This window comes from Podarcis liolepis, assembly GCF_965112155.1.
Source record: "Podarcis liolepis genome assembly, chromosome: 5".
NCBI classification, from domain to species: Eukaryota; Metazoa; Chordata; class Lepidosauria; order Squamata; family Lacertidae; genus Podarcis; species Podarcis liolepis.
The window spans coordinates 36,560,764-36,586,450 of NC_139556.1; the positions used below are offsets into that span (position 1 = coordinate 36,560,764).

A 25,687-nucleotide genomic window follows, 5' to 3' on the forward strand; every position below is an offset into this window, starting at 1 on the left:
AATGGGTATTCTTTTCCAAATGTCATGGTGCAACAGCTTAGCTTGTTTAAAGTTAAAGAAAGCGGGGGGGGGGGGGAGGATAGGAAACACACTTACCAGCTTAAACAATTGTAAGTACTCCAAGTTAAAGGCCTGCAATTTTTGCCCCACCCCAAAGTCCACAATATTTTTCCACCCCCAGAGGTACTGCAGAACTACCCACCCCATTTGTCATGGAGAGCAAACGTCATGTGATGTGAACTGGGCAGTAGGCAGATTTATATACGCATTGTTTTGCGCTTACGGCTCTCAAAAGTGGCTTCATGAAACAGACGCAGATACAATATCCCAGAGCAAACAAGTTGATAATAAAAAATGAGTAAATAATCCAAACGAAGAATCACAGAACAAACCATTTCAATAATAAATGGAATATTCAAGCCCTAACAATTCATTATATGAGAATAAACACTGTAACACATTAAATAAGATGTCACAATTCAGAGATGGGCTGCTGGCAGGTTGATCAACAGCCGTTGCTTAGGATGCCTTGGACCTCCTTGGTGATTTGTTTTGCTCCACTTGGCCTTTTTATGCCTGCTTTCTCTCCTGGATCCTGTCCTAGCTGTCTTCCTCTTCCCTATTTGCCCTCATTTGGTTTTTCACTGACCAACTATGCCACCCATGTTCCTCAGATAGAATGTTAGAATTCCTATCTTCCAAATATGACATTCTCTATCTATACTTCCTCTTTTGTGTTTGATTAGCCAGAAAGCCATAAACAAACACCCCCATAATATGTTAGCAGAACTTGCTCAAGCAAAATAGCAGCTCCCCCCTGTTTAAGTCTTAAGCATTTAAAAATAAATAAATAAAATGCTGGGCCCCTGGAGGTGTACAATTACTGCTCTGTGCCTCTATGCGCACTGGTGCCATTAGCTTAACAGATAAAATTGTAGATTGAAGGAGCAGTTTAGTTCCACAGCATCCCTAAGGCAAGCTCCCATATCTCACTGATTAGCTTCATTCAATTATGTTTTCTTAATTGTTCATGTGCTAAAGCTCATTAAATGGGGGGAAATATTGCTTACATGCAGGTTGTGCTCTTGATCGCAGGAAAAAAAAAAAGGCCCCCAAACCTATGGACTTAGGAACGCTGGAGGATTTTCATTACTGCATTATTGATTGATTGCAAATTCCTCCACATACTGATCTACACATTTCAGACTAGTATGAGGAGTGGAACATTGCTGTCCTCCAGAATTCACAATTTTTTAATAATGCTTGTAGCACAGCTCTCAGCAGTTTAAATGTATCAAAATACACATTGAAAACATGAATTCGGGGGGTGGGGACACACACATTTAAATATGTGTTAAAACGTATTTTGGGATTGTTTTTTTAAAAGGCAGATGAATGTCAAAATGTTTGGAGTATTAATGTTTGGTCTATTCGTTTTGAACAGGTTATTTCATAATTCGTATGAAATACTCACACAGGATTGAGATAGAGAAGTAGACCCAAGCACAGCATGGGCAATGGCTTAAGACAGTGGTTTTTGGTGGCTCCCTTGACTAGCCACATTCTTTATGCAGCTCCCCAGACAATTGTTAACCAGACAATTCCTTAGCTGTAAAGGTCTGGTGCAGCTCTCTAATCTAGACGTGACCTCATTTCCTTAGCAGTACAAGCTTTACTTTCAGAGCCTCCCTTAAAAATCATATAATTTGTAAGCTTTGGTAGTTCAATGAAGAATTATATGCAAACAAAATCTCCCATCGATCAACAAAACCCATTAAAGATAATAAAATAAACCATCTTTGACTGATTAATGTCTATTACTGGTGGTGGTGGTGGGGAATCAAGCTGTTAAGATACAAGGAATATATAGCCGTCTTGGTTACATTTGCTATATAAATCATTTGTCACATGATGCTGCTAGCTAAAGATTGCATGCAAATTTCATTCAATATTCAAGTGGAAGAAGCGTTAACCTCAGGGAGATAATGAGTTAAGCATCTTAGCAATTAAACAATATATTGTTGCATGCCACCCCAATCTCTGAGTAGTGTGAGGCTGCACAGGTTCCAGCTGGTTTTGGTTTCCTTGGAATAAGGGAGAGCGGAGACTGTGGTGTCTTTATGATACATGGTTCACCTACACGTATATACAACCTGAGCTTATGATGGAGGGACTCACAGAATCAAAACACGAGAAGGTTTTGTTTCTCCCGTAACCACAGCCTTGGATTCAAACATAAATCAAACATGTCTCTCACTCTCTGGCTTCTGCCAGCAGCCTGCTTGGAGCCCAGCTTGTGGGCTCCCTTCCTACCAGGAAGTACATTTTAGCTTCCAAAAGAACTCCCATTTTGTTGGTTTCATGAGCTCAACAGGAAATCTCCTTGTCTGCTTGCACTTAATGAAAGATCTTGGGAGAATGTCAGAGCATGAGCAGGATGAGGCCAGGCCTGAGGAGCACCTGAGTCCAGTGCATGGTTGGAGTCTTGTTGAAGCTATAGAGAACCAGAGCTGGATTGTTTTAAACAATACTCTTTAAGCAAACCACACTCCTTTGGCCTCTTCATAGCATTATAAAGCCTTAAGGTAAGAGTCCCTTGAATTTCCCATCCCTCCCCCCCCCCCCATTTTGAGGGCAATTTCTTTTCATCCCTCCTTTCTCGTGGATGGTCATGTTGCAAAGGGGATACAATATCAACATGGCACTAGTGTTCACTGGTTCAGTTGGGAGGCAGCGACTGTGCAAACCTTTGGCAGAATTATTTTGCATGTAGCCAGTTATATCTGTGGGTACATACTGATTTGTTTCCTTTGTTTTGAGAGGTCAGTGTGCATTTTTCCGCTCCAGTCTGACAGCCTGACTGGTTTCCTAGCCAGTGTGACACATCTACTTGCTCTCCATTGTAAGATCTCATGCCATTCACACATTCTGTCCAATACCAGTCAGTTGAATGCTGGAGCTGCATTTTTCTCTTGCACCAAAGAAGCCTTTTGAATATGCTCAGAGACATGTTTTACTAAGAAAATGAGGAATAATGAATTCCTGAGTGTATGAGTAATGTTTGCTGTTCTTGCCTAAGCTTTCAATCTTCAGGTGGGTGATTCCCCCCCCCCTTTGAATCCTCATGGAATGTAAGCTTCTCCACAAATGCATAATTTATATACATTTACCTTTATAGTGGTACCTCGGGTTAAGTACTTAATTCGTACTGGAGGTCCGTTCTTAACCTGAAACTGCTCTTAACCTGAAGCACCACTTTAGCTAATGGGCCGCCGGAGCATGATTTCTGTTCTTATCCTGAAGCAAAGTTCTTAACCTGAAGCACTATTTCTGGGTTAGCAGAGTCTGTAACCTGAAGCGTATGTAACCTGAAGCGTATGTAACCCGAGGTACCACTGTATATACCTCCATATATTCCTCCATTATTCTTTGCGCCTTTATTAAGGGTGCTCCTGCCCACCTAGCAGTTCGAAAGCATGTCAAAGTGCAAGTAGATAAATAGGTACCGCTCCAGCTGGAAGGTAAACGCCGTTTCCGTGCACTGCTCTGGTTCGCCAGAAGCGGCTTAGTCATACCGGCCACATGACCTGGAAGCTGTAGACCGGCTCCCACGGCCAATAAAGCGAGATGAGCTCCGCAACCCCAGAGTCAGCCATGACTGGACCTAATGGTCAGGGGTCCCTTTACCTTTATATTAAGGGTAAGAGTACATTCACATCATGCCAGTCACACATGAGTTAGTACAGTGTGGAGGAGTGGGGGCTTTGTGTTTCCAGCGCCGAGGGCCTTCTGGCGGTTCCCTCATTGCGAGAAGCGAAGCTACAGGGAACCAGGCAGAGGGCCTTTTCGGTGGTGGCGCCCGCCCTGTGGAATGCCCTCCCATCGGATGTCAAGGTGATGGACAACTACCTGACATTCAGAAGACATCTTAAGGCGGCCCTATTCAGGGAAGCTTTTAATGTATGAAGTTTTAGTGTTTTTTGGTTTCTGTGGAAGCCGCCCAGAGTGGCTGGGGAAACCCAGCCAGATGGGCGGGGTACAAATAATAAATTATTATTAATAATAATAATAATAATAATAATAATAATAATAATAATAAGAATATTATTCCAAAAATCGAAGAGAAGCAAATAAAGTAATAAATGGACACCACCAATACACTGAAATAATATGAGGTACTTTTATATGAAAAGATGGCTCCTGATAGCCCACTGGCTTACTTTTCCAGGACAAGATAGCACATGAGGTTCTTCCACTGCAACACGTACTGATGGATACAAAATTCATAAGCACCTTTACTCATGCCAGATGGGAATGTGTGCTGTATCTGATGGATTATCTCTGTGTCAGGTGTTCTGCATATTAACTAGCTAATGGAAGAAATTAAGAAGACGAGGCACCATAGCAATGCAGCATTTTGGCGAAAATGATAACTAATTAGCAAGATTTGCATGGTGAATGCACAAAAGTAGAGTTGCAAGTAATTGCTTTGTAAAGAAGGTCACGGTCCAAAATGCCCCATTGGCAAGCAAATAGTAAAGTTTGCTTTGTTTGTTTTGTAATAATGGCACTAGCTCATTTTATGTGTTTGCCTGAGCAAAGTTTTTAAAAGAAAAATTTTAAAACAGCTTTATAAATGTAGGTTCAGGTAATTATTGCGAAATTAGTCTTGCTCCACTCACACCTGAGTTCCCATTATGTTGTCCCACTCCTCGTTCTTTTGGAGCTGAACTTCCCCCCATGATGCTTTTCACTGTTCACTCCATGTGCCTTCTCCTCACCTTACTACCAACACCCTGTGGTACCAGAAGAAAGCAAAATATGGGACAAACAGCTATAATTAGCACTATGCTGTGTCACATTGCTGGAGACACTGTGGGGATATTTCTTCCTGCCTGCCTTAGAGCTCATAGCTGCAATTCCTGTATTCCTGTAAATCAGCAGATACAAATTTGTGATGTCTCCCCCACGCTTGTAGTACGTCTCTTTTTGAATGACCTCCCTTACTTATGAGGTGGTTGGTGTGTGTGGATGTTTATGAACACTTATCCTGTCCTCATTTGCAGAGTTCAACCACTAATGTTATTGGATTGCATCACAGTTTCTTGTAAAGGGGGGAGGGGGAGGAGAACCACTATTTGTAATTAACTCAGGAAAATAATTGTCCAGAATGACTTGATTAAGAAAAAAGCCATTTGCTTGTGTGTGATGGACTGAAAAACCCCAAGTCTATGCCAGGTACTAAAGCAAACACCCCAGAAAAGCTTCAGGGAGAAGAAGCTTTGCATGTTGACTCTGTAGGATTGTTTTTCGTGCCCCTTCCTTCCTCAGGCAAAGTGTGTGCTGAATGGTAGAGAGCACTGCAAATTTACTTGCAAATATGCTCAGAACACTGAAGAGACAGCAATCAATAGCAGATTTTGTTAAAGTAGAATTTGCCACCACAGTAGAGTGATGGGGTGGAGTGTTCATTAAATTCAGATTCAGTTTGTGGCCAAAAAATAATTCTGAACAGGTTGATTTGTAAAGGTTTTGTCAACTGATGAAGAAGCAATGTGGATTTATACTGACATTAAGTTGTTTTCAGTTAAACTTTTGTATCTCATCTACTCATGGCTGAACATTAAAGATTCCTCCTAAAGACAAGGAATCAGCACCCCAGGTCCCAGAGGGCCAACAACAAATGCCTTACTGCCTGCATTCTTGTCTCTAGAAATGTCTAATACTGCTACTCCCAGTGAGCCTGATCCTATTAATCAGCAGGGAAGCTGTATGTATTCTTTTGAATCTCGCAGAATACAGTTTGGGGACATAATCATTGCACGCTGCATATACCCCTCATTTAAGGGGCTTCAAATAACTGTATCCCTACCATCCTTTGGGGTCATCATCTTTGGAGCTGGATGCTCTGCAGATCCTGGCTATTTTTGAAATTAAAACATCACTACTAGTATATGGTGGGTTTTCCTCTCAGTTTTTGCAAGACAAGGTAATTTTGTGGGAGTGTTCTCTCATGGTCATGTGAAATGTTATCAATACCAGACCTTATTGTCAGTTGTGGTTTAACGTGAGATCTCTTTCTCCAGACTACTTTGCCACATAATATTGAGACGGTGGAAAGGTTTTGTTATAAACATTGTCACCATTAATTGATTAATCAAATTGAGGCAGTGTACAATAAAATCAGCAAAGCAGCACTCATGGCAGCTGGGAAAACCTGTCAGAACAAAAATGTCTTCGATTGCTTCCAGACACCACAGATCGTAGGCATCTGTAATAGGAATGTTATTCCACAAAACAATGGCAGTCACACTAAAAGCCCGACTGAGTTACTGTGGAGTAGGCTTCTGAGATCCTTGGAACTTGCAAGAGAAACATTTCCACAAACTGCAGCAATCTACTGACAGACAAGGCAGTCTCTCAAGTAACCCAGTACTGTACTGAGCTATATCGAGCCTTATATATTGGTATCAACACCTTGAACTTGGCCTGGTAGCATATTGGCAGCCAATGCAAATCTCAGATGAAGGGTGTTACATGCTGGAGGAAATTTGCCCCCATAAGCAGCCTAGCCACCACATTCTGCACCAGCTGCAGCCTCACACAGAGCACATTGCAGTTATCCAACCAATGCACGGACAAGTGTGGTCAGGCTATCCAGATCCAGGAATGACTGTAATTGTCTTGCCAGCCAAAGTTGAATCACTTCTTCCCTAAGGATGCAGTCCTGCATACAGTTGGTATAGAACTCAGTAAGGCTTTCTTCTGCATTGACGTGTATACAATCTATTGACGTGCATAGAATTTCACTGTGGGTTATAACCAGTAAGATAATGTTTATAAGACAAATGAAGTAGTTGTTTATTATAAGAAGCATTTGCTATTAACCTCTTGTGTCTTAAAGATTACAGTACTTGTGGATCCCTAATGAGAGTACTTAATTTCACTTACTTTAAGGGGATCTGTCATTTAAAAATGAGCCCCTTTTCCAAATTATACTTAATTTAATTGGTGAATACAGTAGCTCTTAGTTTATGAGGCTATTCTCAATTAAATTTTAGAATGCCTGTCAAGGTAACATGATGGCATATACCAGTAAAACTTCCATGAATAAATTACTTGAAAAAATAAGCATTTTATTTCCTTTACATTTAATGTGGAAGGTATGCCCTTTGGGCTGTGTTCAGTAATTACAGCTACACAGATTTTCAAATGACATTTTAGTATTATACAGTGTTTATATTAGTAAACAAGCGACAGCGTTTCCTCTTGAAATGAGCGATAATTTCAAGGTTTCTTTAATCCCATTGCTGTGAATGGCAGCTATTCACTTATGTTGGAGGAAACATAAAGATGGTGTTCAAGATTTCTGTTGGGTAAGGGGATAATCCTGCCCTTGGCACCCAAAATACCTTGTGTGCGAGCTTTGCTTCTTGACAACGTCCAGTTGCAGATAAGAATCCATTGCCATTTGTAGAGCCTTGTCCCTCTATCAACAGAGCCATATCCTGCATTCCGCTGCCTGGTTATGTTGGAATGCAACACAGATGTAGGACATTTCAGATGATCCATCGTGTGTGTTGAATGTGAATGGGGCTGTGTGGATTGGCACTGCTGTGAGCATGTCCAGCAGCCACAACCCCAACATCTGCATGCTTGGACGTCACACAGAGCTCCTTCAAATGAGGATGGGCCCCAGTCAAATCAAGGTTTCCTTTCCACTGTGAGTAGCTCTGCTTGCATACATAGCTACACATGTGAATCTTCTTCACCTGCTGGCTGAACATGTGGATATCCATTAGAATGACTAGCATGTTCCCTGACACCCCCTTACATGCTAGCCCCATTCATGGATATATATAAAAAAATAGATGTATGTTGTTTTTTACCAGTTGAATGAAAAAGAGATATTCAATGACAATGACTACTTTTAGGAGGTGATTTACTGGCCTCTCCCCTTGGTACTTAGCTTGTTCAAACCACTTAAGGGGAATTATAATTCTTTACAACAAAACTGTTTTGCTTGAGAGTGAGAAAATGCTTCATTCAGATGATTCTCAAGGAATGAGCTTCCATTTGCTAATGGTACTGAAAGAAGAGGTCACACACTTCACATTTGTTTCCTTTATTTGTTTTTCTAGAACACAGCAAGCCGAGGGTTTAGCCTTTGCTTTGTTAAGAAAGAAAAGCAACATTGTCGTCAGAGTCAACAATTAGCATTTGGCCAACTTTTCGCAAGAACCTTTTATTCCTTGCCATCTCCCCTTCTGAATCTTTGAGCTACAGTTTTCCAAATGCTGCTTAATTAGCCGCCTAATTTACAGTCTGAACCATAGCCCAGAAACCAAGTGTAGTTTACAAGTATACTATAAGGGTGCTCGATGAATACAGTTTAAAGTTCACTGTCATTCCTTCCAGGGACTTTACAATTGAATCTCTCTGCAGGAAGAGCTGGAAATAGACTGAAAGCCCCTCTTATGCTATTTTCAATACAGATGAATTATACTACAATTTAGCTAATGTAAAGAGCTATGGCAAGCTTATCCTAATTTGCACAGCTGTAGTTCTGAATTCACTTACACAGGAAACGAAACAGGGCAATTTCCCCTTAACACTGGGTTGCTTAGATACTCAAATGACTTAGATGTATGGCTCTTTGCAGCTCTTTATTAGGAACTTGTACTGCAGCTTGTCAGGTTTTTTAAAAAGTGTTTTAAAGGGGAGTGGGGTGAAATGTTTAACCTAGTTTTATTTCAGACAATTTGGAATTATGTTCTGCCCTTGAGGTTATATAATCCGTTGTAAAGCCATATATTTGCTTTTTTTAAAAAAAATTATACAGTTTTTTTCTTTCTTTTTCTATTTCCAACAATCAAAGACATTTGAATTTTATTATTTATTTATTTATTTATTTAATTTGTATATCACCCTTAATCCATAGATCTCAGTGCAGCTAATAGCATAAAAATACAAGATAATAACCCCATGGAGGACCTTAAGGTCCATAAATAGCAACACCCTAGAGGTCCCAGGCCCTAAGGAAGTCAGATTAGCCTCAACCACAGAGGCAGGGCCTTTTCAACACTGGCTCTGGCCCTGATGGAACGCTCTGTCTCATGAGACCAGGGCCCTGCAGGATCTGATTTCTTTCTGCAGGGCCTGTAAGATAGAGTTGTTCTGCCTGGCCTTTGGCATGGAATCAATTTGATTCCCTCCCCCTCTTTCTTTTTTCCTTTCTCCTTCTGTTGGAACTCCTATTTGGGGACTTCCCTGGCTTTTTTCTGGCCCATGTAGAACCTGTCTAGATAGTTAGTCTTGGTTAGACTTGACATTTTCATCCCCTCCCCCCCACGTTTTTCATTCAGTTTCCACTGAAATGAGGCTGTATTTTAATGTTTTAATGTTGTATTTTAATCTTGTATTTTAAGCTATATTTCAATCAATTGTTTTTATATTTGGTGTTAGCCACCCTGAGCCCAGTCTTGGCTGGGGAGGGCAGGGTATAAATAAATTTATTATTATTATTATTATTATTATTATTAAAACACATAATAAAAACAATAATATGACATTGATATGTGATTATTGTGCAATTGGTTCAATGGGGGAGCAAATTCATAATAACTGACATTTAAGTCTCTTCCAGTGTAAACCCAGTGCAAGGTTTTTTAGTCTCACATGAGATACTTGCATAGCTTTCTGTTCCCAAACAAGATTTTTCCTTGTTTACATGGAGGCAAAACATATCAGCCACAAGATGATACACTTTCTGTTAGTGCTAAATATTGTGTGATACTGCACACTTGAAACAGTTAGAGCAATAGAACTCAAAACCCAGAAGAGCTCACCATAGAGACATTTCTCTTCCTTCCAGTTATGAAGGAGAAAGATCATGTTACTCTAACTGGGTAGAGCTTGGCCCTATGAGATCTGTAGTACATCATTTGGAATGAAACACTCCATGCTTGCAGAACGCCTCTGGCCTCCTTTACCTTATTTCTGGCTTCACTGCAGTGGCTATAGTTCCATCTGCCAGCTATAAGAGCAAACATCAGTCATTGCCAAGGGTAGAATTGATTCAAGTACAGTCTCTCTTCCTAGCTTTCCTTGGAGTTGTGTTGCTAAGAGCCAGTAGGCTATAATGTTTTTGGAATGCTTGTTTATTGACACGATTTCCAGTTTAATTAATGCTGGGGAAAATAGCATGAGATCACTATGCCACAGAGAACTGTAGCCCAGGTTTTCATTTTTAAGAATGATGTTCATTGTGTGTCTGTTATATAAGACAATCAATCACAAGGGATAATTAGGACAATAAAGTGTGTGTGTGTGTGTGTTTAAAAATGCAACATATGTCTAACATTTTATTCATTGTCCGCAATTTAAATTGCAGGAATACCTTAAAAGGAAGTGAAATGTTTCCCCTCCCGCTCCAAAAATGCAAAAGAATACTTGCTTTTTGTATTGTACACAGGGTCATTTCCTTTATTACTTCTACAGCCTATGGCAAAATGTTTTGCTTTATCTGCATTGTCACCCTGTGGCTATAAAATCTAGAATCACAATGGATTTGGCATATTTTACTTATCAGTAAACTGGAAAAATAAACTGTGTGTCCTGTCATACACATCACACATCAAGGAAAATGAGTAGAAGAAGAAGAGTTTGGATTTGATATTCCGCCTTTCACTCCCTTTAAGGAGTCTCAAAGCGGCTAACATTCTCCTCTCCCTTCCTTCCCCACAACAAACACTCTGTGAGGTGAGTGGGGCTGAGAGACTTCAAAGAAGTGTGACTGGCCCAAGGTCATCCAGCAGCTGCATGTGGAGGAGCGGAAACGCGAACCCGGTTCCCCAGATTACGAGACTACCGCTCTTAACCACTACACCACATGGGTGTATTGCTTTAACTGGTGTGTGTGTGTGTGTGTGTGTGTGTGTGTGTGTGTGTGTGTGTCTGTGTGTGTGTGTGTGTACCTGTCTGTTTACATTAGACTCCACTCCAACATTCCCCAACCTGGTGACCTTCAGATGTTTTAAACTACAGCTGCCTTCTTCCCTGTTCCATTGGCCATGCTGCCTGGAACTGATAGGCGTTGTAGTCCAACAACATCTGGAGGGCATCAGGTCGGGGAAAGCTGGTCTGTTTGGATATTGGGTGTTCTCTGCTAGTTTCTGTCTTCCCAGGCTCATGTGTTTTTAATTCGCTGAAATTTCAGATGATGTTGTGATGTTGTCTTCACACTTGCATTCACTTGCATTCTAGAACATTTAATTTAAAGTGTTAACAGCAACTGAAAATATAGTCATGGGTTATTTCATTTAATTAATACAATTTTTTTTCAAAGAGTGAGAATTTTTGAATGTTGATGACAGGCACACATTTCAGTGTTGCTGATTATGTCAACAAGTTCAAATGCCTTTTATTTGTTTGTTTATATTATCCCCTAACATAGTTTCCTAGGTGCTTTTTGCAAGCATGTCATTGCACCTTGTTTTAAGGATCATTCATTCTTCATAAAGCACAATTGACCATTGTGGGGCTGCGGCTAATGTACAAAGATAATTATTTCACAGAATAAGGAAGCAATCCTGTGCACAAGACCTTTAAAATAGTGTTCTCTGCTGAGTTGCCAGGTCCCAGGACTGAGCTCTAGGGGCTTAGGATCCAGCCTAAGTCGCCCTTCTCTGGTCCCCAGAATGCCCTTCAACTGAACCAGGTTGAGCAAGTTATGCGAGTGTATCTTTGGCTGAGCTGGGGTTGTGGAATTAACACTGGCTGACTGAGTTATCTGTTGCATCCTAAACTATGCATCCCAGTGCCATAAGATGGCAATCTAAGAAAGTGCAGAGTGAAGGTCAGGTCTGGCATAACTTCTAATGTTAGAGAATGTTTGATCCATCTGAGGCATCAGAATGCCATGAGCTGGCAGGACACCAAGGAAGGGGAAGAGGATCCCAGCAAGGGATGTAGCCATGATTGGGACACACTGGAACAAGCTGAAGGTGGCGAAGGGGAGGTTGGGGACATAGGATGCGCTCAGTGGACATCAGAGGATGTTGAAGGGGCAGCCAAAATTACATGGGAGCCAGGGGAAGTGGACACATCACCAGAAATGGAAGTGCCCCCTTTTTCCAGAAATGGAAGTGCCACAACAGGCTCTGTGGTGTTGTGAACAATGGGAAGTGCACTTTAAGAGACTGAGACAGGCAGGAGAACACAGTCCAGCTTACTAGTTGATCAGGTGAAAATAATAGGACTCATTAGGTCCAGGAGGAGGTTTCTTTTCACTCAGCTTGATTGAGCTCAGGGCAGGTGATGAACACATGCTTCATTAAGGGTTCTGGAACCTGGCAACTCAGCAGAGCAACAGCCACACAGCTGAAGCAAGTTTTAGTGTGTCAAATAAGATTGGGAGGGGAAAAGAGAGAAGCAAGGCAGAGTCTCTTTGTCTGCTCCACCGCCTATCAAAAGGCAGGGGTAAGCAAACTGGCTATACTTCAATTCTTTTATACAAGGGGAGGCCATTATGTTCCATCAGCCAGTATTTAATACAAAATCTGTTTCTCAACTCTACGCCTCAAACGTCTGATTCAATGGCTCATTCCCCATGTTTGATGGGTTCCAGGCAAAGTTTCTCAGGTCCCTTTTACAGGTTTCAAATTGTGTTCCAAATGCAATTCTATTTTTAGAGACAGGTGAATGCCCTCTCTCAACAAAAGCATAACAGGCTGCCCTGAGATACTGGTTTAAGATCTCAGTCTTTGGCCTAGGGAAGGGGTTACTTCCACACCTAAACAACGAAGAGTTTATCAGTTCATAGATAAACTTTGTCTGCTCAACCTTCACCGTTGGTGGGCTCTTGACTGTTTTGCGAATGCCACCAGACTGTTTCAGGAATGCAATATTGGGACTGACCTTAGGACTCCAACCCTGGATCTTTGTCAGAGATGGGAACCTGGCTTTACAGTTTGACTTTGAACCTTTCTCATTGCATTCAACTTGAACCTGTATTTGATCATAGGATTGCCTGACTCTTCTCTAACATTGCCTTTGAGACTGTGGTCAGTATAACTTTTAGCTTAGACTGTGGTGCTTGCCGCTTGCCATGTGCACTATCAAGATTTACAGGACACAGAGGTTCATTATGCTAATCTGTTAAACCACTGTCTTTAGTGCAAAAAGGTAAATAAATTTATAAACTTTTTGTGCTTAAGATGGCTTTTCAGAATTGGCGTTGATTTAGAAGTATCCAAGATGGTGATGGCACTTCATGCCAAATCAGGAGGCACGAAAAAAATTGGAGGTATCGCTGAATTTCCTTCCTAGGGCCACCCCTACAGTAGAAACTAGAGTAACATGTTGCCATTTGCTGGGCTGCAGTATTGAGAAGTGGGATAGCTGGCATATTGAGTGGCTGCTGATTAGATAGTTGCAGCTTAATTTTTGCTTTCTGAGTCCCATCATCTTGTGAAGATGGAGATGCCCTCCGGGGGGGGGGGGAGGCAGAGGATCAGGCTACAAACAAGATCAGACTGTACTGAAGGAAAACGCAACTGGCACAAATGAATTGAGGAAGGATTGGCATTTGGAAATAATAGAGGAAAATTAATGTTTGGAAGAACTTGTTTTTGAGAGGATGGGAACATATTTTGTTCTACTGAGTCTGTCTATTTCAGTATTGTTATGCTAGAATGGTAGAATCATAGAGTTGGAGTGGACCCCATGAATCTTCCAGTTCAATTTCCTTCAGTGCAGAAATGGGCACCCATATGGGGATTAAAGCAGTGACACTGGTGTTATCAGCGCCACGTTGTAACCAACTCAGTGTGTGTCTGTGTGTTCATGTCACTTTAACATAAATATACATGAGTGTTATACTAGGATTTGGCAGGCACATTTACGGTAAATATTTTACACCTCTGATGAAATATATTTGAGGATGTGTTTGAGCATAATCACAATCTGCTGTCTTTCTTGGGTCAAGTAATTGGCAGTATGCCAATTACTTTAATTGTGCTACTTCTTTGACACTTAAAATTGACGCTTTCTGTTGAGCCACAGTTCACTTTTTATTAACAACATAAAAATGGAAACAAACAATGAGGAACAGTAAGAAAATGTATGCATTCCCAAGTGTAGAGTTGTTTGTTACGGCATGCATAATTACTGAAAATCCATTTGAATGAGTTGAAGTCCCCTACAGACCACTCCTGCACAACATGAGGAAGGTTGGTGGGGTGTGTTCCCTGCCCTCCTCTATTAACAGAGCATTTGCATGTTCTGGCAAACATCTGAACACACATATATACTGTTCTAGGAATGTGTCTCTTTTTAAAACCATACAATTCAGTGCCTCTTGTCACTTTCAGTAAGATCTCCTAGGAGAATGGAATGGAAATAATGGTGTGGGGGGGAATAGTTTTCATTCTCTTCTCCCATTCATTTATCTTTTTTCATTTGTTTCTCGTATAGATTAATTAGAAACTAACAGAACTGCCTTTGCTTAAATTTTCTTTAGTTTCTGAAATGAATAGGCACACATTGGAGATTAAAGGTAAAGGTAAAGGGACCCCTGACCATTAGGTCCAGCCGTAACCAGCTCTGGGGTTGCGGCGCTCATCTCACTTTATTGGCCAAGGGAGCCGGCGTACAGCTTCTGGGTCATGTGGCCAGCATGACTAAGCTGCTTCTGGCGAACCAGAGGAGTGCATGGAAATGCCGTTTACCTTCCTGCTGGAGTGGTACCTATTTATCTACTTGCACTGTGTTGCTTTCGAACTGCTAGGTTGGCAGGAGCAGGGACCAAGCAATGGGAGCTCACGCCATCTTGGGGATTCGAACCGCCGGACCTTCTGATTAGCAAGTCCTAGGCTCTGTGGTTTAACCCACAGCACCACCCGCACCCCTTACATTGGAGATTACAATGAAATAAATATAGTAAGCAGAAGGAGACATCTAGGGCCCGTCCAATGTCAGTGCTCAGAAACCTCAAGTTGTTATCAAGACCCACTGGTGCTGATGCCTGTTGTGGATTTGGCCCATACGTATAGCCCAGCTCCTTTTTTTATTACTTTCTGTAGGACCACGACTTTAAGTACCCCCTCCAATGCTCTGCAACAATGCTGCACCAGAGCATTATTGCAGGAAATTTACATGATTGGTGGCTATAGCTGCCTACTGCAGACTGTGGTTCTTCTACCACTAGCAATCTGGTCCCTGTGACTGCACAGTCTTTCCTATTATCATTCACTTGTAGGGTTGTGGTTTTTGGTTTGGGGTTTTTTTTTTTTTTTTGCATCATGATCCTTCGTTCTAGAAAATTTAACATCAACATGCTGTGAGGAAGATCTAGGCTAGTGTCACTGAAGAGGTATTGGGTTTAGATATGGAAACAACAGGTTGCAATTCTTACTTGGTCACACAGTTAGGTAGGCATGGTCACATTACTCTTTCTCAGATGGTGAAAGTGAAGTTAAAATAAGATAACATGCACTTCATTTTGAGGTCCTTGGTGATGGGATAGAAAATTTTAAAAATAGCATTTATTCGTCTTTGTTTGTATATCTTAAACAGGAAATGAAATTATAGTGGGAAGAAAATATTTATCTTTTTTCACATAGAGGCATCACAAGAGTAAGGTGGTAGCTGTGCTTTCAAAATGTGTGTGGGTTTTTTTATTATTATTCCTGACACACTTTTCAGCACAAGCAGAGAAAGCGTGCGTGAGAGAGAGATACTATATCAGTATATAGGTTCAGTGTTCACTGACTTGAAAAAATCTAATTTTTAAAAAGCCCAGTTCTTGAACATGGAGTGCATCTTGTTGAACTAAAGGATGTAGCAACAAATATATATCAAAAACTGCTTTGTAAATAGATATCCTTGAATTCTCCAGGGTATGAAAATAAAAGCTGTGATATGCAAGCAGCATAAGTGCAAGGCATGAGCTGAATTGTCTCAGTATTTTAAGCAGCGTCACAGATATAAAGAGAGAAATGCTTCTTGAGGTTTGCTACTGTTCATGTATGATGTGCATTTTAATTAAGAAGATGTCTTTCATCTGCAATTTGTCATCTATATTGATTTCAGCACAGGTTTTTTTTCTGCCTGGCAATATTTGCAAGCTGATGTAAATTCAGTATTCCCTCATCATTGTTTTGTGACTCCCTTCTTGCATTTTTACCACCTTCCTGTCCAAGGTTTTCAACTTGAGCAAAGAATCTCATTAGTAACAAAGATTTAATGCCGTAGATAGTTAAAATCTAATGTTCGTGCAGAATCCTTCTGTGTGTTGGTCTCCGTGTAAACATGCCCCTACTGACATGTAATTGTAAAAGAGAACTATAGTTTAGCCTGGATATCTGGGATTTGTAATATTAGCAGGCAGGGACATCTATTTTCAATTGGCGTCACTTTTGCATAAATTGATTCATAAGTCCATTCATCCCCATTTCCACGTCATTCTGCAGTAGATGAAGACCTGCAATCCTGATTAAATTTTTTTCACCAAAATAAACATTTCTGTATGCATTTGAAACTAAAATATACTTTTTTGTGTACATTTTGGTTTGATTTGCTTGTCTTCTTAAGCCGATTACTGTATATTCAAAGGTGTGTGAAAATCAAAGAATGTGTATATTAACCTTGGAAGGGCAAATCGGGTTGGTTGCTTTATAACATGGACTGAAGGAAATCCTCAGAGGTCCCTAATACTAAATCTATGATGGAAAATTCGAATAGAAGTGAACTTTACTTCTGCAAATTATGTGGTTAGGAAAATGGGTTTGGTGTGTAAGGAAGTTAGCAGACATATTTGCAATAGGGCTTTTCTGTTTCCTTCTTCCTGTGACTTTGAAGAGTCTGCTAGTCCTGCCTTTCACTAAGCTAATCTTGTCCAACCTGTTTCCCTCTGGATGCTTCTGACTACAGCTCCCTTGGGCTCAAGCCAGTATGGTCAAAGCTGGCTGTGTTTGATGGGACTTGTTGTTTAAACAGCTGACGGGCAGCAGGTTGGGATAGGTTGCACTGACTGGGTCAGTAGGGATTTGACCAAGCAGTGTCAAGATGGACTGACGTCCTCCTGCCATTTGTAGTATTATTTTATCCTCTCATCAAATGGAAATTAAACGGGCATTTCCATTTTGTCAGTTTCGAAATAATGTAGAGTTCAGATATTAAAGTCTGGATAAACCTTAATAGATGATGTGAAGTTTCATATTCTTCATTAACTTGGTTAATGCTCACATAGTTTTAATTCTGTTAATGTTTAATTGTTTTTTAATGATTCCCCCTATCTTTATAGCTGTTCTTATTTTATCTGTAAGCTGTGCTGAACCCTGTCAGGGGAAAATGTGGGGTATAAATTTACAATAACTATATATCTTCACTTCCTTACAATTCTATGATTCTTTAAAGTTGTAAGGGTCCCTGGGGGTCATCTACTCCAGTCCCTTACAATGCAGGAATCTCAGCTGAATCATACAGATCATGAGATGGTCACCCATCCCCTCTATTTAAAAGAACAAATTAGATTTTCCTTCTGCTGCCCATTGCTCTTAAAACATACAACACTTTTACTTGTTCTTTTATGAATATCAGATTACCTCTTGCTCTCCTCAGTGTAGAGGTTTGCAGATTCTCTCACACAGAGCCTCGAGCTCAGCAAATACTATTCACTTCAGTTGGGAGGGAAACTCTACAGCAGTTGCCTCTCCACAGAGTTGAATGGAGAAGGCTTTGCATGAATGCAAGAAGCTGCTGAATCAGAATAAATGATTATTTCATCTAAAGTAGGCTGTGGATGGTTTCTGTATGAAATATTACACACTGCAATTACTGCGTTTGTTAAGATTGTCCTGGGCTCTTAACAGCAACTTCTCTGCTACACTGTGGTGAATAATATACATATATTTCCTCAAACCTCTTGTACTGATTTATGTGTCTTTAAAACTTTCTCTACAAACTACAGCAAAATCTTACTTATTTTCTTTCATTATTCTGCTCTGCTTCCACTGATGACTCTTAACTTCCTTCCAGACTGGCAATATGAGGGTAAGATGGCAAACAGTAACTTCCTGAAAATTGCTTGTCTGTTTTTACTCTGTTTAGAACTTTATTGAAATTCTGTTCAGTCACTCTAATTAGAGACTTGTGTTGCAATTAAATTTCAATTATGTTTGTTTCTGTTGTGAAGCTTTAATTATAATTTATTCCTTTTAATCATTCTTTTGTGTTATTCTTTTGGGTTAAATTACCATCACATTATCACTGTCCTGATTTCTGTTTAGCACAAGGACTTCTGTTTAGCACAACACACAATTTTAAAAGTAGCAAGTGAAAGGTACTGTTTTGTGATGTGACAAAGACTTGGTGTTGGTGTACATGACATAATTTTTTAGCAAGTAGATGCTAGCATCCTAGTAAAACAGTACAGGTGATGGCCTGGTTTGCATGTAAGGTGAAGCCATGGTTTATAAACTGTGGATTGTATGCAACAAAGTCATTATTTGAGTGGAACAACTTATTCTTGTGCAACAGAACTTCTACTCCCTCTCCCCTGGAAACCCCCCCACCCCATATCTACTCTGGGGTTCCTTGCAGCCTCTGGAGCAGATTTTTTTGGGGGGGACATGGGGACAGGAGAGAGAGGGGAAATTCTGTTGTTCTGCTTATGTAATGACTCCATGGATTAATTTGGTCATCTGAACCCAGCCCAGCACCTTAACCTTGAACAAACCACTAAAAACCACAATCCATTGTTGTTTTGCAAATCTTGGTTTATGTTAACCATTGCATAGTGTTACATGTAAACCCAGTCCTCGTCTGAAAGCTGTTAAAGTCAGGAACAAGAGCCTATGCTAAAACCTTGCTAAGAAAAACCATTATGTCACAAGGAGTTCACTTAATTAAGAGCTAGGTAAAATCTGGGTAAGTACTTTGGAAACTGGTCGTGCCTATTGCAGATTTATGAGAAAGATTTTTCCACCATCATCATACTCTGCGATTTGATGTAACTTTTTATTTTCATATTTGTAGACTGCAAGTTGGCCAGGGCAGGTCCTCCAGCAACAATAGTTCCAATTGATGAAGAGAGTCGGAATGGTGAGTACGCATCAGATGCTAATAATGGGTGGAAATCAATGTCATGCAAATATGATTGTTCCCCTCTTCCCTCAAATGCTGTTGTGGGAGTTTCCTGAACCCTCCAGAGTAGATGTGGAGGAGCCACAGGGGGAAGTAGAGGGGGGTTCAGTGCACCAGGTTAGCTGAATCCAGCCTCATGCAGTTCATCTTATTTTTCAGTCTTCAGTGAGCACTATTTTAAAAGTTGGTGATAATGATTCACATCAACTTTTCACTGCAAAAATATTGTTTTCTTTCTGGTTCAAATAATTAATATCTTTCTCCAATATAAATTATTTTTCTGATGCATCCAGTAAATTTCCAGTGGTCAGTTCTGACCAGAAATTTATCTCTCCCTTAGAGAATCCAGGGTAAAAAGTAAAAAATCTCGGGGGTAAGGGGCCAGAATCAATTGTAAATCTATTTTATGAATACCTTGAGAGGTTTTGCCATTTGCTCCGTTGTCCCACCACCACAACCATCAGATTCCTAGGATACTATAGACAGGTATGCCTTTACTTGACTGGCCAAGGCATATCTCTGCATAGTCAGTTCTCACAAGGCTCCATCCCTGATCTATCTAGCACTACCTCCTAATTCCAAGGCTGTATATCAGGCTTCCTCAACCTTGGCCCTCCAGATGTTTTTGGCCTACAGCTCCCATGATCCATAGCTAGCAGGACCTAGCTGGTCAGGGATGATGGGAATTGTAGTCTCAAAACATCTGGAGGGCCGAGGTTGAGGAAACCTGCTATATATCCTGTGGACTGGAGGGAGAGGATGATGATAATGATGATGATTACCATCATTTCCCAACCATGGAAATTTGTTTTTTTGAAGAAGGTATGAAACCTACTTCTTCCTGAAACAAGTATTCAAATTTCCCCACCCTTGCAAATTAACTGAAGTGGCCTTTTCCATCAACTTTCCTCTGAAGGGTGGTGAAACAAGCAGCATACGGCACTGCCTTTAACCAATATTCTGAACTCCATTACCTTGTAGCAATATGAGTAGTGAGGAGTGGGGACTACTGAAAGATTTATTGTGATGCTTAGTAAGTTGTGGGTCTATGTGTATGCTAATATTTACGATTAACTCACTCCTTGTGGTGGCATCCTGGAAGTGATACAACATGATGCAGTGTGTTCATTTGTACCAAACTTTGAAAGCCAATTATTTGGCTTCAGATTGCCTGGCCAGGCTATGGAGTCCCTAATAGCTAAAAGAGCTGGAAGTTTAATCTCATTTTGCCCCAAGGAGTTTAAGATCCAGTGCTGTTTGATGCTTCTGTGTGGTGTGAACTATTGCTGAAGCCTCTGGCGGCATGGCTTTTAACAATACACCGTTCTTTCTTCCTGTCTCGATCTTCTTGTGCACTTGTCCACGAAAGTCATGAAAGGCTAGACGAGAAGGAAATGAAATTGCACAGATAGCTTTGCCTTGACTGACAACAGCTGCACCAGAAAGCCACAGCTCTCTCTCTCACACACATATATCCATACACTTTTTAAAAAAAGCATATTGTACTGCAAAATGAGAGTTGGCACAAAAAGCAACAAGAGTGCATCTGTTATTAAATAAGCACCATTGTGTTTGCTAACCAAAGTAAAATATAATTTGCTGCTGCTTGCTTCAAGTCAAATTTATGATTTCATCTCTCACATTCATAAAGGTATTTGCCATAAGCATTTTCCATCTGGTGAATGCAAATATACTAAATGTTAATGAAGATATTTCTGTCTGAATGGTGTTCCTTTCACCCAGAGTGTAGTTGATTTTTTCTTTCCTTATTGCTGCCAAAAAGCAGTCATTTATTGCAATTATCTCTTTTTGCTTAAGGATCATGCCAGTGTGTTGTCAGTTACTGGCACATAAGAAGGGCTGTGTAGGTTTGTAATGCTGTTTTTTGTTTTTTGTTTGTATTAAAAAGGTCCCCATGTTTCGTTTTAAGAAGATGCAAAAGAAAATACTTTGGATGTAAAATAAATGCTGAAATGTACTTGCATTTCTTATCTGAATGAATCACAGCTGTCTGCTTCCCTAATGAGATAGAATGCTGTTTAAAAAGTGCTGGATATGTCTCAGAAACAAACTCCAGGGGAAGTACACATACCTGCAGTGTGCCACTTGAGACTGCATCCATGGTTATGATGTGATAGTCCCATTTATTCTAAGGGAGTTTTTCCCATATGCTTTGTTACAGATACTGATGGGTAAGCTCTCCCAGCTCACCTTATGATGAATTCTGTTTTTCAAAGCCTCCATGGCCAGTCAGTTCTTTTTTTAAAAAAAGCTGGGTCTCAGGTGTAATTTCTATGCTTATATGAACAGTTCGTTAAATTGGTATGCATAGGAAATGAGAAGTCCCATGCACCCCATGAAATGCACCCCATGAAATGCACCCATGAATTCATGGCTTAAGAATGAGGTCTGAATACCCTCAACTATATTCAGCAGTTATCCTCTCTCCCAGTCTGCCCCATTCACAACAGTGCATTGATTTGGGAAGGGGAGAGGAGGCAAGGGAGCTGTCCAGGAGAACTGACTGGAAGAAAGCCCGTTATGAACTTAGCCCAAATTTGGAGCAGAAATTGGAACTATGCTCATAGCAAGGCACAGATTTGCTCCCCACCCACCCCTGCCTGACCGTTTCCTAAATTTACCACCATCTCTAGTTTACTAAAACCGCTAAAAAAGTAAAGGTAAAGAACCCCTGACAGTGAAGTCCAGTCACAGACAACTCTGGGGTTGTGACGCTCATCTCGCTTTACAGCCCGAGGGAGCCAGCGTTTGTCTGCAGACAGTTTTTCCGGGTCATGTAGCCAGCATGACTAAGCCGCTTCTGGCGCAACAGAACACCGAAACTAGAGCAGCGCATGGAAACGTTGTTTACCTTACCACCGTTTACCTATTTATCTACTTGCACTTTTTGGTGTGCTTTTGAACTTCTAGGTTGGCAGAGCTGGGACCGAGCAACAGGAGCTCACCCCGTCACGGGGATTCAAACCGCCGACCTTCTGATCGGCAAGCAGCTAGAGATGGTTAAATTTGAACATTTGTACCACATTGTAAAAGATTACTCTGCTCCTAACTCTCATGTGCTGATCTAACTTTTGCATATGACCCTACACATGTATACCCTTACATTTTTAAAAAGTTCACATATCATATTCAGAGTCTACACATTTGGAGTGCCCACACATCAACCCTGCACAGAAATTTTGATAAATGCAGAGAACGTGGAGGCAGGGCTAGTAGCCATCAGCCTAATCCCCCCCCCCAGCTTGTCTACAGCAGGGAGATAATTGGATATGGGCAGCTTAAGCCTTATTGAAGTACTTGTTCTTTTGTTGTTGTTGTTGTTGTTTAGTCGTTTAGTCGTGTCTGACACTTCGTGACCCCATGGACCAGAGCACGCCCAGCACTCCTGTCTTCTAGAATGGGTGGTGGTGGCTGGGAAGCTCCATATCTAGGCAGGGGTCACTGCCAGCCACCACCAACATTCCTATTGAAGCGAATAAATACTTAAAACGGGGGCCCTAAGTTTCAACAGTGTAGCAATACAAAGACGGCACGTTAAAGAAGAAAGGTCTAATGTCATGTAATATGCATTCCTGGAAATGAATGGTGCTTCTGAGCTTGCTCAGAAATGTACTTTGGTGCTGCAAAGGGTAGGATTAATAATTCTCTAAATGCTCATTTTGAATCAGGAAACAGAAAAACTAGAAATTGTGTGGTCTGTAGTCAACATTTGCCGCTGGAGAGCAAAGTTTGGGATCACCTTACTTTCCCCTTTAGAATTCCAATTTTTTTATTAAAAGTCATGAACTGATTATGAGGATAGGAAGGTGCATTGATGATATCATAAGCATTAGCTGTATTGACCCAACTTTAACTCAGAACAGACACATTGAAATAAATGGGCCTTAGTTAGTCCTGACCATTTCCCTCTCCCTCAGTGGTTTCACTTTGAGTAATAGTTAGCTGACTACAACCCTGTGTTTCCTTTTGTCTTTCCCCCATTCATGCTGAACTACCTTAAGTCTCCACAGAAGCTCTGGAGGAGAATGGAAAGCCTCCGGCTGGGAGCAGTGAATGTAGCCATTCAGACCTATCTATTTGGGCCTCAGGACTCTTCTTCAGCCATCCCACCATCTCCCACGTCACCCTTCACTGGCCTGGCTGAGTGCTTTAGCCTGGCCAGAATGTGATAATGCTTCCTGCCTTCTGCATGGTGAAGTGTTTGTGGAAACCTCTGACTTCCACATAACTGGAACAAGTGTACAAAGGGAAAAGTCACATCCACTATTCTCACCACTTTTGTCTCTGCTCCATTCACTACTGGAATGCTAACCCCAGAAGACTACCCATCAGGTTGAAAAAAATTCCCCAGTCCAACTCTAGAGGGGAAAATGTAAATTTCTTTGGAGAGTCATAGCATAACTATCAACTTAAAATAGTATGTTTATCTTCACCCTGAAACAATCAGATAAACATTTCGAAATGCAGTCTCTTCAGCTACTTTAAAGTGGCATTTATGTCAACTCCTTTTCTATAAGATAAAATAAGCTTGGCAAATGCTTTTCTCGCTTAAGTTACTTGAGCAAAAATATATAAGCAAGAAAAAATGGACAAACTGCTAAAATGGTTTTGTTGGTTTAATTTCATTGAGCTGCCATATTTCGAAAAGTAAAAACCAGGACAACCCGAAAGTTTTTGAGGGGTTTTTTAGACGAACCCCAAAGTTGTTGTGTTCTTCCCGCCTTTGGAACTCCGGTAATGTCTGGGAAAATCCAGACATATGACAGCCTTCAATTTCAATCAGTTGACCCTTCATGTGAGCAATTTATCCTACTTCCCTACAACTGTTAAGTCTTCCTACAGTGTATTCAAGATACAGTATGGGAAATTAATTACGTGTTTCTAATCCCCCCTTTACTCCTCCCCTTTAAAATAATAATAATAATAATAATAATAATAATTAATTAAGTTACCTTATATGACATCCAAACTGGGGAACTGTGACTTAAGGTCTAAGTACAAATTGGGATGTAAAAGCAGGTTCAAGCATGTACATTTAAATAGCTGATGTTACAGCATAAGGTTTCCATATGTTGCAGGCTCTCTATGGAATGAAGCCCCCAAAACAAGGTGATAGCAAATGGCCAAACTGCATTTCCTGATCTTACACTGTCACAGAGGATAAAATATTAGTTCAGAATTTAATGTACTTTCCATACTGTGAGCAGGTGCCAGGGGCTCTTCTTAATGTTCTACCTGAGGCACCTGAAGAGTTTGTGATTCCCTGATTGCTACCATATTGCAGGGGAGCCAGGAGGGCAGTGCCACCATAATCACTGAATGGCCAGCCATTCTACCTGAGGCTGCAAAAGCAAATCAGTGTTAATTCATGTTAACTAACATAAGAAAACCATGTGGCTTTTGCAGTACCTTCTTGTAAATCACTTTGCTGCGCTTGTTGTTCATTAATTCATTCAATCACTTGGACTAAGGTTACCAGATGTCCCCGTTTCCCGGGGACAGTCCCCGGATTTACAAATCAGTCCCCATACAAAATCCATTGAAGTTGAAAAGTGCCCCTGGATTCATTGAAAAAAATCTAGTAACCTTAACTTGGACTGCAAGTCTGGGAGCAAGGAAGCCCAATAGGAATGAGATGGAATGGGATACCTAATTGGAATGATTGCTAACTGGCTATTTGATATTCATCAAAAATGTTCTAGCTTCAGTGATCACAACTTAAGTCTCAGGAGCAATGTCTCAACTGGCTGAAGGCTGAATTTGGAAGGTTCTCTTAAAGCAACATTTTCTTACCACAAACATTAGGGGAGTGGAGAGGATTTAAAGCTAAGTTAAGTAGTAGGGTGATACTTGTGATCTAGTGAACTAGCAGCTCAGATGGATAAGATTACTCATACAATTCTGCCAAGCCGTCAAGTATCTAGTCAAAAAAATGAAAAACTTTGTCCCATTATGGTTTAGGGGTTGAATGGCATAACACTGGAGCAGCTTTCAAGCATGCCTTTAAAAATATTGGAACAGAATCCAAACAACCTGAACATCTTATCTGTAAACTCATACAAGCTATTTCTTGTTTTGCATTAGAAAGCATTTATGAGCTTCAAAGCATGTTCTTGAAGGCAATAGACACAAATGCATTATTCATAAATAAGTCAGTAAAGACTTCAACTATTTATATGATAATTGATGGTAGCAGTAAGAATATGAGAATATAAATAGTCCTCAGCACAAATAAATGCCTTTTCTGCAGGTGTGCTACCAGACTTATTGTTTATGTCAGAGATATTTCAGGATTGTGATACTTTTGGGAAGGAGGAGGTAGCGTGATATTTCAACTTTACTGTGTACTAGTCAGTCAAAGTAGGCCAAATGAAATGTAATACATTGAGATATATCCCTTTACAGGTTTATAAATATATCACTTTTTGAAACAGGTGTTTTTATATACATACTTCTGAAGTTTTGTCATCTGCTAGGGAAATTAAGTCTCTATCTTTACAAACTTTTTCCTACATTAGAC

The 25,687-nt window shown here is 40.6% G+C and overlaps 1 protein-coding gene across 26 annotated transcripts in view; it reads left to right on the forward strand.

Moving 5' to 3' along the window:
- The window catches only part of PCDH15 (protocadherin related 15), a 623,360-nt gene that overhangs the window by 341,570 nt on the left and 256,103 nt on the right, over positions 1-25,687 (forward strand). For 17 of the 26 annotated variants that reach the window (XM_083503000.1, XM_083503013.1, XM_083503006.1 and 14 more), the window contains 2 exons: positions 18,040-18,054; positions 19,039-19,104. In XM_083503000.1, coding sequence (XP_083359126.1) covers positions 18,040-18,054; positions 19,039-19,104 — 81 coding nt within the window. The remainder of the gene's footprint in view (positions 1-18,039; positions 18,055-19,038; positions 19,105-25,687) is intronic. The other 9 variants (XM_083503007.1, XM_083503009.1, XM_083503008.1 and 6 more) reach the window with 1 other exon arrangement.